The sequence below is a fragment of the Crocuta crocuta genome, unplaced genomic scaffold, assembly GCF_008692635.1.
Source record: "Crocuta crocuta isolate KB4526 unplaced genomic scaffold, BGI_CrCroc_1.0 scaffold54, whole genome shotgun sequence".
Taxonomy (NCBI): domain Eukaryota; kingdom Metazoa; phylum Chordata; class Mammalia; order Carnivora; family Hyaenidae; genus Crocuta; species Crocuta crocuta.
Window position 1 is genome coordinate 4,360,182 of NW_027530356.1, and position 16,214 is coordinate 4,376,395.

The following is a 16,214-nucleotide window of genomic DNA, read 5'->3' on the forward strand; positions in this document are numbered from 1 at the left end:
GGGCGGGCGGGGGCTAGGGTGGTGGGCGGGGCGGGATGCGCGCCCCTGGACAGGTCGGAAAAAACCGAGAGGTTTCTCTTTCCTCGGGTTGAGTCACCCGCGCGAGAAGGGAGGCGTGCGGCGCGGGCGGTTGGGCCGAGTCTGGAACGCTGGGTCTGGACGCTAAGCTTTGGGCGGGAGCAGAGAGGGCAGGGGGCTTGGGTGGGGTCTGCAGCGGGCGCAGGACCCAGTGCTGGGCTGTTAAGGGTGGGTTTGGACCACTCCTTAGTCCTGCTTCCCGGGGTGGGAAGGAGGTAAACTCTTTGTTGATTGACCAGCGGACCTGGGGACGTTGAATTGAGAGTCACTGACTTGCACAGCAGGCCGGGGATAGGGATGGAGATCATGGGCAGCGTTGGCTAAAAGGAGAGTTCGAGATCACGGGGAGGGCCAGAAATGTGGGTTGGGTCTTGAGGCCTCGGGAAGACTAGGTGACCCTTCGGTACAAGGCGGTGCGTCCTCATCTTTGAAATCCCCCGGAAGTTCAAGGCAAGTTGTAGGCGCTGGCTCCACACACCCAGAGGAAGCCCTAGAGAGGTGATGATACTCCAGAGTGAACCAACCACATGTTAGTTTAATGTACGCTGTATACGCCGAGTGGAATTGCTTTTGTGTATAATATGGAATATTATCACCCTGGAATTGTGGAAAGCTGCTACCGAAATGGAAATCGGATGATTCTTTGTAGGAGAGACAGTGAGTGGTAAGGAAGAACAGTCAGGACTGGGTAAAGAACGATGCCTCTCATTTGCCATGTGTGTGACATTGGCCAAGGTCTTTAATTTCATTGTGCCTCAGTTTCCTCATCTGTAAAAGTGGAATAAAAATAGTACCTACCTTATAAGTGGGACAGTGAGGATTAAATGACTTCGATATATGCGAGGAACTCTGCCTATCCTAAGCACTTCTTCAGTGTTAGCTATTATTTAAAAAAATTATTAGTGAATAATGAATAAAATAATCTAAAAAATATGCTGTTAGAGCCCAGAAGAAATAAAGTTCAATCTTATAAAGGCATCTAGAAAGACTACATGTATAGAATTGGTGAAATTTGATTTAAATCTTGAAAAAAAATGAATAGACATGGTGTCATTCAGTCATTCAGTGAATGTTTCCTGAACATTTATTATGTGCCAGCCATTGTTTGGGATCTGAGAATGGTTATTACTCAGTTTTCATTCTAGTGAGGGAGCAATGCCAGTAACCGGATACTCCTGAGAGAGGATTTCTGCTTCTTAGGTTGGGGGTGGGGGGTGGGGAGTGCAAACAACGTATCAAGAGTTAAAGCACAGTGAGAGAATGCACTCCGGGATTTCCTGAGAAGTAGGAGAGTGGGATGCTGGATGGGAACCTCAATGGGCCTCTTAAGACCTTTAAGCTCGATGGGAGGCAGTAACCACCGTAGACTTTTGAAAAACAATAATATGACTGAATCCGAGGTTGTGGAAGGTTAGCTTGGGGAAATACAAAATAATTTTGAGTGTCCACTATGTACCGGGCATGGATGGCTCTAAGGATTTCTCAACAACCATACCTGATGGGTACTATTGTTTGTTTTTTTTCCAAATGTTTTTTTAATTTATTTCTAGGAGAAAGAGAGAGAGACAGCGTGAGCAGGGGAGGGTCAGAGAGAGAGGGAGTCACAGACTGAAACAGGCTCCAGGCTCTGAGCTGGCAGTCAGCACAGAGCCCGACGCGGGGCTCGAACCCACGAACCGCGAGATCATGACCTAAGCGAAAGTCGGACGCTCAACCGACTAAGCCACCCAGGCGCCCCGATGGGTACTATTGTTATCTCCATCTTATGGTTGAGGAAACAGACACAGGGTGATTAGTTTACTCAAGATGAAACAGCTGATAATGTTGGAAAACGCTCTAGAGCCCCATTCTAACTCCTAGTCTATGCCCCTTTGATTTATACTCAACTCCTACTTAATAGCCGGGCTCAGGAGTTGAGATCAGCACACTCCACACGGTCAGAAAACAGTGGTAGAGCCTGTAATAAAGCACTGAATTCTGTGGGAACACTACATAAATTCTTTCTTCAGCTGATCTTGAGAGGAAAATAAATTCTATCCATTTTATTTTTACCTTTTTAGAACACCTAGAACATAATAGTGACAGCAGAAAAAGTCACCCATGGTTTCACTTTTATCTGAGAAAATACAACATTTTCCACTTTTAATTTAAAACCCAAGTGTGTCGAATCTGTTATCAGAATTTGTTTTCCTTCCCTCCGCCCCTGGCCTCTCAATTCAGGTGCCCTCCACCCCCAGGGCTTATATTGAAGAAACAGGGTCCCTACCCTGGCCATGTTGACTTGAACCTTCAGTGCTCCAGCAGCAAGGCCGTGGTGGTTCAAAAAGCAATTTGGTTTTGGAGATGTTGAAACAAAGAACAGGAAAAACAGTTCTCTGCAGAGACAGTTTTTCTAAAAATACAACTAACTCATCCACTCTTGCCCTGTCAGATGCGGCCCGTGGTATGAAGAAATTTCCTCTTGTTTCCTCCTTTATGTCATTGCACTCTTGATTAAGTTGACCATGGTGATTAAAGAAAAAAAAAAAAACACAAAGTGTCCTCTGGGCAGTTACTAAAGGTACGTGGGACAAGAGTGGACAGGCCTGTCGGTTGACTCACATCGATGACCCCTCCAGGCTGCCAGACTGGCCTTTCTAGTCCTGCTTTTGCTTTTTCTTGCTCCTTCCACAGGGCTTTTGAATCAGAGAAAGGTGGCCTTTGTACAGTGGACGCTGGGAGCCAGAGAATTCTGTCACAAGGGCATGTGTGCTAAGTTGAATTGTGTTTATCTGCCCTGGGGGGTTTCTGCTGTTGCCAAGCTTGTGTTTTATGTGTGACTTTGTGGTTTGGGGAGTGGGGGGTGAGGGTCCTCAGTCTTTTGTCATCTTCTGATTAATGACTCATTCACCACATCTGGTGGATGACAGGCTGGCCTCCTTCCCCCGCCCACTGAGCCCCGGATTGCACAAAAGGGACATGTCTGAGGCAGGACGCCTCTCCTCATCCCATCTCCCACTTTGTACTACCATTTAAAGATGAGGGCTGGGGGCGCCTGGATGGCTTAGTCAGTTGAGCTTCTGACTTTAGCTCAGGTTATGATCTCAATGTTTGTGAGTTCAAGTCCCACTCTGGGCTCTGTGCTGACAGTGTGGAGCCTGGAACCTGCTTCTGATTCTGTGTCTCCCTCTCTCTCTGCCCTTCCCCTGCTTATGCTTTGTCTCTGTGTGTCTCTCTCTCAAAAAAAAAAAAAAAATGAGTGGTATGCTGAGTAACCTTTCTTTCCTTCAAATATCAGGATAGGTCTTGTTTAAAAAAAAAACAAACCTCTCAGGTGAGCCCCTAATCTCACCTAAACTGCTGAGCCCAATGAAAACTGATCCAGCCAGCCAGACGAGCTCTTGCCCTTCTTTCTGTAACTTACAAATTGCGCGGTTTTGCAAATTGGGCAACTTCTGCAGTCAGGCAAATGGTGTGCATTTTCAGAGCAAAGTGTGGTCGGCTTCTTCTGTTGAGATTTAAAGATGACTCAGGAGTGCATTGAAGCTTGCTGCGTGGAAAGTTCTGATAAGGGGAAAGCTCATGGGAAATTTTGGAGGTGACTGTGAGGCCTCCTGGTAGTTATGGTAGGAACTTTTACTTTTATAAAGTACTTTTGTTTCTGGGGTAATTTCCACATGCTCAAACTTCTTCTGGGTAGTTATGGGTATTTCTTGAACAACCACCACGGACTTAGAACTGCATGTTGCACAGTGTAGGTGTATGCATTTGCATCATTTTTGTGTCCATACTTAGCTAATATTTCTCCAGTGCTCACCCTGGGCTACTGTTCTGAGCGCTTTACATATTCTAATTCTTTTAAACGTCACCATGACCTATCAGGTGTATATTTTCAGCTGATGGAACAGGTATTGAGGGGCCAGGACTCTGTAGTAAGTGGCCTTTAAGATGTCTCCAATGACCCCTCCTCTTGGCACCTGCCCCTCTGTAACCCCTCCCTTTGAGTGACAGCTGGGCCTCCTAATTCACTTTAAGTGACTAGAATGTGGCCAAGGTGATAGAATGTCACTTCTGAGATTAGGTTACAAGAGTACTACGACTTCCATCCACCTCTCGGTGTCTCTGTCTGTTGCTGAGTCTACTAGGTAGGTGAAGCCAGCTTCCACATTGCAAGAAACCTTAAGAAAAGCCTTGCACCACAAGGAACTGATGTGTCTGGCCAATAGCCAGGGGAGATTCCAGACCTGGCCGACAATTTCATTGCACTTGTAAGAACCTGAGCCAGAGGACCTAGCTAGCTGACACACAGAAATGGTGAGACAATAAATGTGTGTTGTTTGAAGCTATTAAGTTTGCGGTAATTTTTTACATAGCATTATAGAACTTGTATACCTGTCCAAGGCCCAAAAGCTTGTCTGTAAAAACAGATGCCAAGTATAGACCCCCCCCCACTTTATCTTAAGTTATTTTTATGATAATGCTACTTAAGTATATAGAACCAAATCTAGGAATACATTTTTTATGATTATTGTTGTATATAGCTACAAAACCAAAAAAAAAAAAAAAGAGGGAATACCAAAAAAATCCAGAATTCANCAAGAAACCTTAAGAAAAGCCTTGCACCACAAGGAACTGATGTGTCTGGCCAATAGCCAGGGGAGATTCCAGACCTGGCCGACAATTTCATTGCACTTGTAAGAACCTGAGCCAGAGGACCTAGCTAGCTGACACACAGAAATGGTGAGACAATAAATGTGTGTTGTTTGAAGCTATTAAGTTTGCGGTAATTTTTTACATAGCATTATAGAACTTGTATACCTGTCCAAGGCCCAAAAGCTTGTCTGTAAAAACAGATGCCAAGTATAGACCCCCCCCACTTTATCTTAAGTTATTTTTATGATAATGCTACTTAAGTATATAGAACCAAATCTAGGAATACATTTTTTATGATTATTGTTGTATATAGCTACAAAACCAAAAAAAAAAAAAAAGAGGGAATACCAAAAAAATCCAGAATTCATGCTTTTGTTTCCTTTTTAAAAATTTTTTTAATGTTTATTTATTCCTGAGAGAGAGAGAAAAAGAGAGAGAGAGAGAGAGAGAGAGACAATGAGAGCAGGGGAGGGTCAGAGAGAGAGGGAGACGCAGAATCTGAAACAGGCTCCCTGGCTCGGAGCTAGCTGTCAGCACAGAGCCAGACGCGGGGCTCGAACCCACAAACCGTGAGATCATGACCTAAGCAAAAGTCAGACGCTTAACCGACTTGAGCCCCCCAGGTGCCCCTCATGCTTTTGTTTCCTATTTTGATTGAAATTCATGCTCTTTAATGATATTTTCATATGATGGAAAATGTGTTAGAATGAAATCATCATTTTGTTTGGAAACAACCTCAGTGGCCATTAACAGGAAAATAGACTATGTAAAGCCATCCTACAAAATCTTCTGCAACTTGGAAACTTGGACAGGGTCTCGAAGACAGACTGCTATATGGAAAAAAACAAGCTGCAACCAATAAACCCTCAAACAATCCCATTTATGTATAAAGAACCAAGCAAAACAAAACTGTTATTTCTTTGCATGCCTAAAAGGGCATAGAAAGGTCTGGAAGGGGACAGTGAGCTGATGACCGCGAATGGTTTCTCGAGAGAGGAGTGGGAAGGGATGTGGTCGAGCTTTTGCTTTGCCTCTTCTGTATTTCCGTAGTTTCCCCTTTTCATTTCTCTTTGCTTCTCTTTCTTTATTCTTTTCCTTTTTTTTTTGTAGTGAAAATGTATTCATGTGTAATTAAAAAAAATAAAAGTATTGTTCTTGTCCGTCTGTTCTTGCTTTAGCTGTAGGGTTGGGTCAAAATGAGCGACCTATAAAAGATCAGCCAGCCAGCCAGGAAAGGTGGCCCTAGCATCTGGGAGATGGTTTACTGAGATTGGTAATTTAATAAGAATACCTCAAAGGCAGTGTGTGACTGTAACCTGGAGACCATGGAGGGAAAAAAATAGGCAGGCCGAGGGACCTGGTGCTCCACAGGATGCTTCCGGGCAGAAGCCAGACTTCAAAGGTTGGGCAAAAAGGTAAAGATGGAGTTGTGAGCCAAGTAGTTGTGGCCATCGGTCAGCTGAGCAAGTGCAAAGATTTATTTAGTTTAGAGGCCAAAGATAATATTAGACCCAGGCTTCACTTCTGGGGGAGTTAGTAGCCCAGAAGGCGAATAGTATTGGGGCACCTGGGTGGCCCAGTGGGTTAAGCGTCTGACTTCGGCTCAGGTCATGATCTCACGGTTTGTGGGTTCAAGCCCCGCATTGGGCTCTGTGCTGACAGCTGGCTCAGAGCCCGGAGCCTGTTTCAGATTCTGCGTCTCCCTCTCTCTCTGCCCCTCCCTCACTTGTGCTCTGTCTCTCAAAAGTAAATAAATGTAGAAAAAAAATTTTAAAGAAGGGGAATAGTATTAACGAGAGCTGACTCTTGCACCATGCTAACTGTATGTCAGACACCGTTTTGGGCACGTAACATTTAATTCTGATAAGAACCCTATGATGCATGTAGTATTATCCCATTTTATAAGTGAATAAGGTAAGGATCTTGGAGAGTTACTGTCTTGCCCCAGGTCACACAGCTGGCACGTGGTAGAACCGGGATTTGGATCCAGGTAGTTTTAACTCCAGTATCGGCAGTCTTCTTAATCACTCGGCCATCCTGCCAGAAATCCTCTTGATACTCTAAAACGGTGTGATGAAAACCATAATAGAGGTGGGAAAAGAAAGGAAGATGAAACTAGTGCTTCTTGGGTAAGTATGAGGAAGATATTAAGAAAAAGGGACATTATTCCAGTTGAGGTTTTTTTTTCTTTATATACTTTTACGTAACATAACTAACAATGTACAGGATTGAGTGGTGTCTGTTCAGTTGGGTCTTGAAGCAGGAGTGCAAGTCTTTTATGACAAGCAAAGAAGAAGGTAAAGCATGCAGTCCAGGGAGAGGGAGCAGTGCACAGAAGTATGGAGCTCTTAAAACTTTTACTTATGGGGGGGAGAGGCTCCTGACCTGTCCCTTTAAGTACCTGCCCCAAATCAGCTCCCTCTCCCCCATCCTCTTCTTTCTGAGCTGGCTGTTGAGGTAGATTTGCACATCAGCCACTCTCCTTGGACTATTTATTCTCAGATCTCTCCCTTACTGAGACAGACACAGTTTAGTCCTTAGTGAAAAGTGAAGAAAGACGGAGGGGAGAGGCAGTTCTGAATACCCTTCCCATCCTCCCCCCCCCCCCCCCNTGAGAACCAGCAAAATTGACATAACCTTGAGGCCTCAAATAATACATTCCTCTCCTTCAACATCAATTTCATCAGATTAAAAATCCAATAACAGGCTGTCATTGAGCCTGAGAAAAGAGATGGTAATAAAAGGGAGAATCTGACTCCATAATGGAAAGCAGGTGATTTTTAAAATTGGTTTCTCCAGCTGTCTATGCTACGGAAATTGAGAAAAGGTAGAAAAGCCTGTGCGTGTAGTTCTCCTCCCTTCCTGCACGTGCTCCTTCCCCTTCTATGTGATTAGACTGGGTGAGCAGCCTCGTTATTGCCCCTGCTTCCCTGGCCGGGACGTGGGGAATCGTCCTCACTTCTCCCCAGTTCTGTCTCTTTAGCCTCCTGCCTCGTACCCCTCCGTGCCATCCCCGTGCCCCGCCTTTCCCGAGGCTCTGCACAAGTCACCTGGGGACTCCTGCCACCTGCCACCAGCCTCCCTCCTCCAGCACCTCTTTCGCCACCTCTAAAGTGGAAACCCTGGTAAGTGAAGGGCTGGATACTGCATGATGAGAAATAGCAGGCTAATCATTTGCCTTATTGTTGCATTCACCACGCATAAAATTAAGTACTTACTGTGTGCCCTGCCTTGGGTTAGGTCTGCCTAGGCTCTTTGATGGTAGAAGATGGAACTTACTTCAGACTAACCCAGGAGTCTCACGTGGGAAAAAAAAAAAGGGTGGCAGCGCTAGAAGGTCTTGACTTTGGAATCAGGAACTGGAAAGCCTCCAGGAAGAGGCGACTTGTGCTCTTTGATTCTTCCTCTTAGAGAATCTATTTGTTGTTCTTCCTCTTTCTGCAAGCCGGCTCTCACTGCTTTCCAGAGCGCAAGGGCAGATGTAGCCAGCCTGTACATTTTGAGCTTATGGTCTTCTCTATTCCAGCTTCTTCCCCTAAAGGATGAGGCACTGCCAGATCTCGGCTTCAAGCCCATGTCTTAGAGGAAAATCTGATTGGCCCAGCTTAGGGCAGCTGGAAATGTCTTGTCCAATCACTAAAGCCATGCTGGCACAGCCTTCCTCAATGCAAAGATGGTGGCTGGTTGCCCACTCTTGTTGGGGGAGGGGGTGGAAAGAATTCTGAGAAGTGCAGTTTGGGCTGGCTAGATGTTCTAAAAGCTGTCTATTATGTATTGGAAGGAAAGGCATGACTTCTAGCTTCTTAGCATGTAAGCCCCATTGGAGACATCGAGCGGTGAGCTAAGATTACTTCAGACTAATATAAAATATTTCCTTTTGTGGAAAGAAATGGGAGTTTACGATGCAACTTTTGAACTTACTTGACTTTAAGGAAGCATAAGGTTTTGAGTTTTGGAGAGAATGGTTATTGAGTAGAATAGAAAGATCATTGGTTCCTACCAGGAATGCATGAGAGCAGTAAAGACTCCTTTTGTAGGTGGCTTCAATTTTGAATGGTGAGGGTTGAGATTAGGTGAGTAAGGTGGGAATATTCATTGGAGGGATTTGAATACCAAATGAGTTTAGACTTGACCTATTAAGCACAGTGAATGGGATGGTTAAATGGAAACTTAGTTTATTCTGGAATCAGACGCATCTGTGTTTGAGTATGTCCCTTCTTGTAGTTTTATGTGGTTTAAACAGGTTTCTCAATTGCAGAATCTTAGTATCCTCATCTAGAAAATAGGGATAATAGTACTTGCTTCTAGTGAGCATCTATTGTTTTTGTCTGCCCAGCATCCATTCCCACTCCTGATAAATCCTCCTCAGTGCCACTTTGGGTAATCACTCTAGTTTGGCGAAGATTGACCCTATCTCCCGGCTTGAGGATATAGACACATGGCCCTGGCCAGGACTACCCATACAGTACCTTCTTCAGAATATCTGCTGTAAATTGTTGCAATTCATATACAGACTATGCTACCTGGTATGAATGGCACCTCCTTGCAAGTGGTTATTTTGTCTACTGTATAACCTGCCCAACTATACAGAGTGGCTCTGATCCTGGCCGACTAAAGCAGTCCACCCTCTGGCCACAGATCAGGGAAAGGGGAGCGACCCAAGTCTGGCCAGCAGGAGGTAATTTTACCACATGAAAGAGTCTGTCTGAGAGTGATGCCAACACAGCAGACGAAAGAGCTCAGAGATAAAGACAGGCATGAATGCATCATGTGAGCTCCTTGATCCTGAAGCTATAGATTATGTCTCTAGAGGAATTTATCAGCTACATTGCCTAATACTTGTTGAGAAAGAGGCCTCCATGGGTCTCTCTCACTACTCTACATTTTACTGCCAAGAATACAAGGCCCTGGCCACTCTTTTTTTTTTTTTTTTTTATTTTTTTTAACGTTTATTATTTTGAGAGAGAGAGAAAGAGAGACAGAGTGCGAGCAGGGGAGGGGCAAAGAGAGAGGGAGACAAAGAATCCAAAGCAGGCTCTAGGCTCTGAGCTGTCAGCACAAAGCCTGATGTGGGGCTCGAACTCCCTGAACTGCGAGATCATGACCTAAGCCAAAGTTGAACTCTTAATCGACTGAGCCACCCAGGTGGCCCCTAGCCACTCTTTACTAGGCCATTTCTCGTAGTTCTGTTTGCAGTGAACAACCTTGAAGGATTAGTTGGTGTCTGCCTCTAGGACAAAAACAAAGAAACAAAAACAAATATGAAAATACAGGCTTTCTTACTGCTTGCTAGAACAGTGATAGATTTCCCAAGCTTAGTGTCCCTCAGCTGTGATGCAAAACTACTGTGTACAGAGAATCCATCTGAGCCATATTGTGTAACCCTAAAGGACTCTGGTTTAAGGGAACTAAAGTAAGTATGCTAGTGCTCATGCTGCTTATTGTACTATGAGTAGTAAACTCCTGTGTCTCTGATCCAAGAGCTTTGTGTCTTCTGCCAGCATCTATGAAATAGTAAAAAGATAATGTACCAGCTTATAATTAAGGTACAATTACATACCAGGTCTGACAGTAATCCTCCCCTCATTTCTGTGTCTTAAGTCAGAGAGAATTGAGATTCTGTCACCTGCAACAAAAAGTTCTAATAAATTGTCTCCCTCATCAATCGAGCTAGTGTATATAAAACATCTAAACTGTACTGGGCTTTCCCAAGTATTTGTGGTCCTACAGCAGATGTTTTGTTTTTTTTTTCAATTTTTTTTTTATTAATGTTTTATTTATTTCTAGGAGAGAGAGAGAGACAGCGTGAGCAGGGGAGGGTCAGAGAGAGAGGGAGTCACAGACTGAAATAGGCTCCAGGCTCTGAGCTGGCAGTCAGCACAGAGCCCGACGCGGGGCTCGAACCCACGAACCGCGAGATCATGACCTAAGCGAAAGTCGGACGCTTAACCGACTAAGCCACCCAGGTGCCCCCAGCAGATGGTTTTATCGAACAACTTTATTGAAGCAAACCACACGTATTTAAAGTGTACAATTTGATAAGTTTTGACCTATGTATATACCAGTGAAACTTTATCACAACTAAAATGATAAACCTAAAGATAGATTATTATTTATTTTTTTAAAGTTTATTTATTTTGAGAGAGGGGCAGGAGGGGCAGAGAGAGAGGAAGAGAGAGAGAATCCTAAGCAGGCTCTTTGCCATCAGTGCAGAGCCGGATGTGGGGCTTGATCTCACAAACTGAGAGATGATGACCTGAGATGAGATCAAGAGTTGGATGCTTAACTAACTGAGCCACCCAGGTGCCAGATTATTTTTCCTCTTATCACACTTATTTTTGACATTTTATTATGGAGATCTTAAAACATGCATAGTAGTAAAGGAAATAGTACAGTAAACTCTCAGGTACCCATCATGTCAACATTCTGCCATTTTTGTGTCATTTACCTCCCTCCTACATTTTTTTAAACTTTTATGTATTTATTTATTTTTTATTTTTAAATCTCTACACCCAATGTGGGGCTCAAACTCATGACCTCAAGATCAAGTCAGATGCTCTACTGACTGAGCCAGCCAGGCATTCCTACTTTTCTGGAATATTTACAGCAGATTCCAGATATGCTATAATTTTACATCTAAATACCGTAGTATATATCTTTAAAAGATAAGAACTTTTTTCTTAAATATGACCACAATAGCATTATCACATCTGATAGAAATTAATTGTAATTTTAAAAATATCATCTAAAAGACTATCTTTTGTATTCATTTTCCTAAAATGACTACAAAATATCTTTATACAATTTTATTTTTCAACTCAAACTTCAACCAGCACCCACAGATTGCATTTGGTTAGTATTTCCCTCAGGAACCCTTTAATCTGTAAAAGCTTGCCCTCCCTTTTATTTTCCCCCACCATTTCTTTGTTGAGAAAACTGAGTTCTCCATGTAGAAGTTCACAAATTCTAGATTAGGCTAATTGTATTCTTTGATGGAGAGAGGCATTCCTTTATCTCTCATATTTCCACGAAACTGGGAGTTAGGTCTAGAGCTAAACCACTCATGTGGCAGCTACTAGCCACATGCAACAATTGGGCATTTTATTTTTATTTTTTAAACTTATTGAGACTTTTGTATTTATTTATTTTGAGAGATAGCGCATGAACAGGAGAGGGGGGAAGAGAGAGAGAGAGAGAGAATCCTTAGCAAAGCCCAGTGTGGGACTCGAACTCACGAACCATGAGATCATGACTTGAGCAGAAATCAAGATTGGATGCTTAAGTGACTGAGTCATCCAGGCACCCTGTGGGTGGACATTAAAAAAAATTTTTTTTCTTTATGTTTTTTTATTTTTGAGAAAAAGAGAGAGAGGGAGAGAGACTGTGAGTGGGGGAGGGTCAGAGAGAGAGAAGGAGACACAGAATCTGAAGCAGGCACCGGGCTCTGAGCTAGCAGCACAGAGCCCAATGCGGGGCTTGAACTCGCAGACTGCTATACTAGATCATGACCTGAGCTAGTCATTTAACTGACTGAGCTACCCAAGCGCCCCATCATGAGTGGACATTTTAAATGTTGTTTATCTGAATTGATATGACTGTAAGTGTAAAATACATACCAGATTTCAAAGACTTACTATCAAAAAATGGAATGTTTTATTAATGTTTTTATATTGATTACGTATTAAAATGATAGTATTTTGGACATATTAGCTACATAGAATATATTTTAAAATTAATCTCACCTCTTTAGTGTTGCCTTTTTAAATGTAGCTGTTAGAAACTTTAAAATCACACATATAGCTTGAATTATGTTTCCACTGGACAGTTCGGGTTGGGAGCCTGAGTTAGATTTAGATTCAGTTTTTTTCTTCTTTGACAAGATAATGTGGTATACCGAGATACGTGGTGTACCTCTTCTTACATCACATCTGGAAACACATATGATTCACCTGCCCTGACTTTTGATGACGTTATGACCGATCAGAGGTGAGAGAGAGGAGAGCAGGGTCTGTTGGGCATGGGACTAGCTCGCATGCACAGCTAAAAAGCTGCGATCTTCTGTGGAACACCACCAATGTCACCAAACACAAATATCATGCAGGACACTCTGACCGTAATGGGACAAGAAAGAAACAATGCAGCTCCACAGTGACGTCTGAGCATACGTCAAAGGGAGGACGTCATCTAAACCACAAAACTCCCCCTTTATGGGCTAATATGAGTGGCTGTTGCTTCTTTGCCAGTTACAGCTTTAGCTTCATTTTGCTCTTTCTGCTTTTCAGATGAGAATTATTAAAATATCCAGTAATAGAATCACCCTGCTTTCTGACAGCATCCAATTAATTCGAAGCTCCATTTCCTTGAACTATCCCCCAAATCATTACCAAGACCAGATCTTACAAGTCTTTTCTAACACCCTCTTATTGAGGGTGGGACTTCCATGACTGCCTTTGGTGTGCATTCTCCCTTGCTGCAATGAGACCATGTGCATAACTTTGACTGTAGGTGTGTTTTTGGCAGACCTTGTCTAGAGAGCATGGATAGTGGGTTGAGGTAGTGTCAACCTCATCCTTCCCTGATCAAGTTTGTTGCATAGATTTTTAAGCAGGAGTACAACTTAATGCAATTAGATGTTTGGGGAATTACACAGTTAGTCGCTGTATGCAACCCTTGTGAAACGGGACTTAATTAGCCTAAACAGTTGAGGTCTTTTTACAAACAGACCTATGCCCGTTTGGTCACTGTACAAATTTGCTAGGGTTACTGTGAAAAAGTACCACACACAAGGTGGCTTAAATAATAGTTTCACAGCTGTCTCACAGTTCTGGTGTCTTGAAGGCCAAGGTCAAGGTATTGGCAGGGCTGGTTCCTTCTGAGGACTAAGAATCCATTCCGTGCCCTCTCCTGGCTTCTGGTGGTTTGCTAGTTATCTTTGTATCGCTTAGTTTATAGACACATCATCCTCATCACTGCCTTAGGTTCATATCGGTTCTTTCTGTGCTTGTGTCTGTCTCCCAATTTCATTTCCCCTTTTGGTAAGGACATCAGTCATATTGGATTAGAGCCCACCCTAATGACTTCATTTAAAAAAAATGTTTTTAATGTTTATTCTTGAGAGAGAGAGAAAAAAAAAGACCGATCATGAGCAGGGGAGGGGCAGAGTGGGAGAGGGACACAGAATCTGAAGCAGACTCCAGGCTCCGACCTGTCAGCACGGAGCCTGACGCGGGGCTCGAACTCACAGGTCATGAGATCATGACCTGAGCCAAAGTTGGATGCTCAACCGACTGAGCCACCCAGGCGCCCCGACTTCATTTTAATTTCATTACCTCTGTAAAGATCCTGTCTCCAAATAAGGTTACATTGTGAGGTACTGGGAGCTGGGACTTCAACATGCGAATTTTTCAAGGATACAGTTCAACTCCTAATCAGCATTCACAACTATGAGACTCTTCCTGGTGTCAGTAGCTGCCAAAAGAGGTAAGTGACAGTGGATACTTCCTGACAATCTCGCTATAACTAGTTTATATATAGCGTAAGTGTTCCGCCATATTCTCTACACATACGGACATTTATTTAATAAAAACGCATTAGTAAGTAGGCTCAGGAACAGTTTGCACAATCTGTTCTGTAATCTTAGGAAGTCCCAGTTCTCATCTCTTTAGGGGCTCTGACCACATCTTGTATGAAGGATTCACTGAGGCAGATGCCCCAGCTAGAGGCAGGATTTAGTTGCCCCTACAGTGGTATCAGCCAACCGGAATCTGAAATCAGAGCGGGACCTAGCACCATTTCTGATCCCCGCCCTGGAGTCCATCCTTATGGACAAAGGTGAAGCATTCACCTTGTTTGTGAAAAGGTGAGGAATGTCTCTAAAACATTTTCTCCTGAACCTCAGCAATATTTATTACCAGTGGCAGTCCATTTTTAGTATCCATTATGCTAATAAAGGAGTCACAAACTTCACCAATGAAAGCCTATTAATAACATTTATTATAATTAGCAAAGCCTCTGGTGTTGATTGAAGGTAGCTAGAGCCTTATGATAGTCCTCTCTGGCGTGTGGCATTTTGCTTAAATGCTAGCTGTGAATTCTTGATTAGGGCAACCAAGTGTCACCAGAGTGCACATTGAGCCTAACGAACACACATATTTCTATCACCTTGTCTGAGCTAAAGTATTTGAAAGTAAATCACAGACCTCATAACCAGGCCACAGTATTTCCAGACTTGTGCTTGGAAGGTCGTGTCATAAATGGATGCATGTTGGCGTGTACAGACCATGGAACTGGGTCGAGTGTGCCCTTTATCAGCTTTGTGACCTTGAACAAACTGCTTAGATGTTCTGGGTTTCAGTTTCTTCATCTATAAAATGAAAGGCCTGTATTAAATGATCCTTTAAGTTGCCTTTAGCACTTAAACTCTACAGTTCAATTCTCAGAGCTAATAACTCAACAAGTATGAAATCCTATAATACAGACTAAATACATGATCACTCAGAGGAAATGAATTGAAAGTGAGATTGGATTAGTTAAGGAAGACTTTGAGGAAGTAAGGCAAAACCAGTTACCAGGGAATTATTTCACTGGACAATGTGTGTGTGTGTGTGTGTGTGTGTGTGTGTGTGTGTGTATGTGTTTTAACCTATAAGCCCATTGACCTGTGTAGGTGACAATGACTCTTGGCACTCTAAGACTCAATAGGAGACATTATGTAGGGTGATCTTGTTAGCGTTCACCAGAATTTGTAGCTGGTGAGGAGGCAGCATATTGGTTTTGCTTGCTTGAAGCTGACAGGTACTTCAATGGCAGCTCTGTGTACTGGCTACAAACTGAAGAGAGTCATGTGTCTCCACCAGTTAAGTTCTGTGCTTTCTCTAGGGAGACTTGGAGTAAAATGGCTATTTACATGATTAAGTCTGAACAAAGATGTACATTTCTTTCTGGTCAGTAAGCAAAGGGAAGAATGTACTGATTTCAGTATACCTTGATTAAAGTACCATTCAAAAAATGTTTATTTATTTTGAGAGAGGGAGAGAGGGAGGGAGGGGGAGAGAGAGAGAGAGAGAGAGAGAGAGAAAGAGAGAGAGAGAATCCCAGGAAGTCTTTGTGCTGTCAGCCCAGAGCCTGACATGGAGCTTGATCTCACTAAGGGTGTGATCATGACCTAAGCCAAAACCAAGAGTCTGACATTTAACCCACTAAGCCAGGCAGGCGCCCTAAGGTAGCATTCCAATGTTAAACATTGCCACAGGCGCATAATTTAAATAAACCCCACAGGCAAATCAGCTGCACTTTGACAGTGTGTATTTCACAATACCCCCCTCCTCCCCCCCCACCGCTGTAGACTTTCTGCCCAGGGATGGTAGAGGAGAATATAACAGCTCTCCTTCTTTGTCTGGGATGAAAACACATGCTGGACGGAAGGGGGATGGGACAAACTGCAGTGTCCACAGGAACCAGGCAAGTAAAGTCAGCAAATGAAGCACAGTTGATAATGAGTTAGT

At 43.4% G+C, this 16,214-nt stretch overlaps 1 protein-coding gene across 1 annotated transcript in view; it reads right to left on the reverse strand.

Annotated features, from left to right (window-relative positions):
* SIAH2 (siah E3 ubiquitin protein ligase 2) overlaps window positions 1–386 on the reverse strand; it is a 19,144-nt gene extending 18,758 nt beyond the window's left edge. Inside the window, exon 1 of the mRNA XM_077765920.1 lies at window positions 66–386. Within this exon, the coding sequence (XP_077622046.1) occupies window positions 66–386 (321 nt within the window). The remainder of the gene's footprint in view (window positions 1–65) is intronic.
* Window positions 387–16,214: the final 15,828 nt, after the last annotated feature.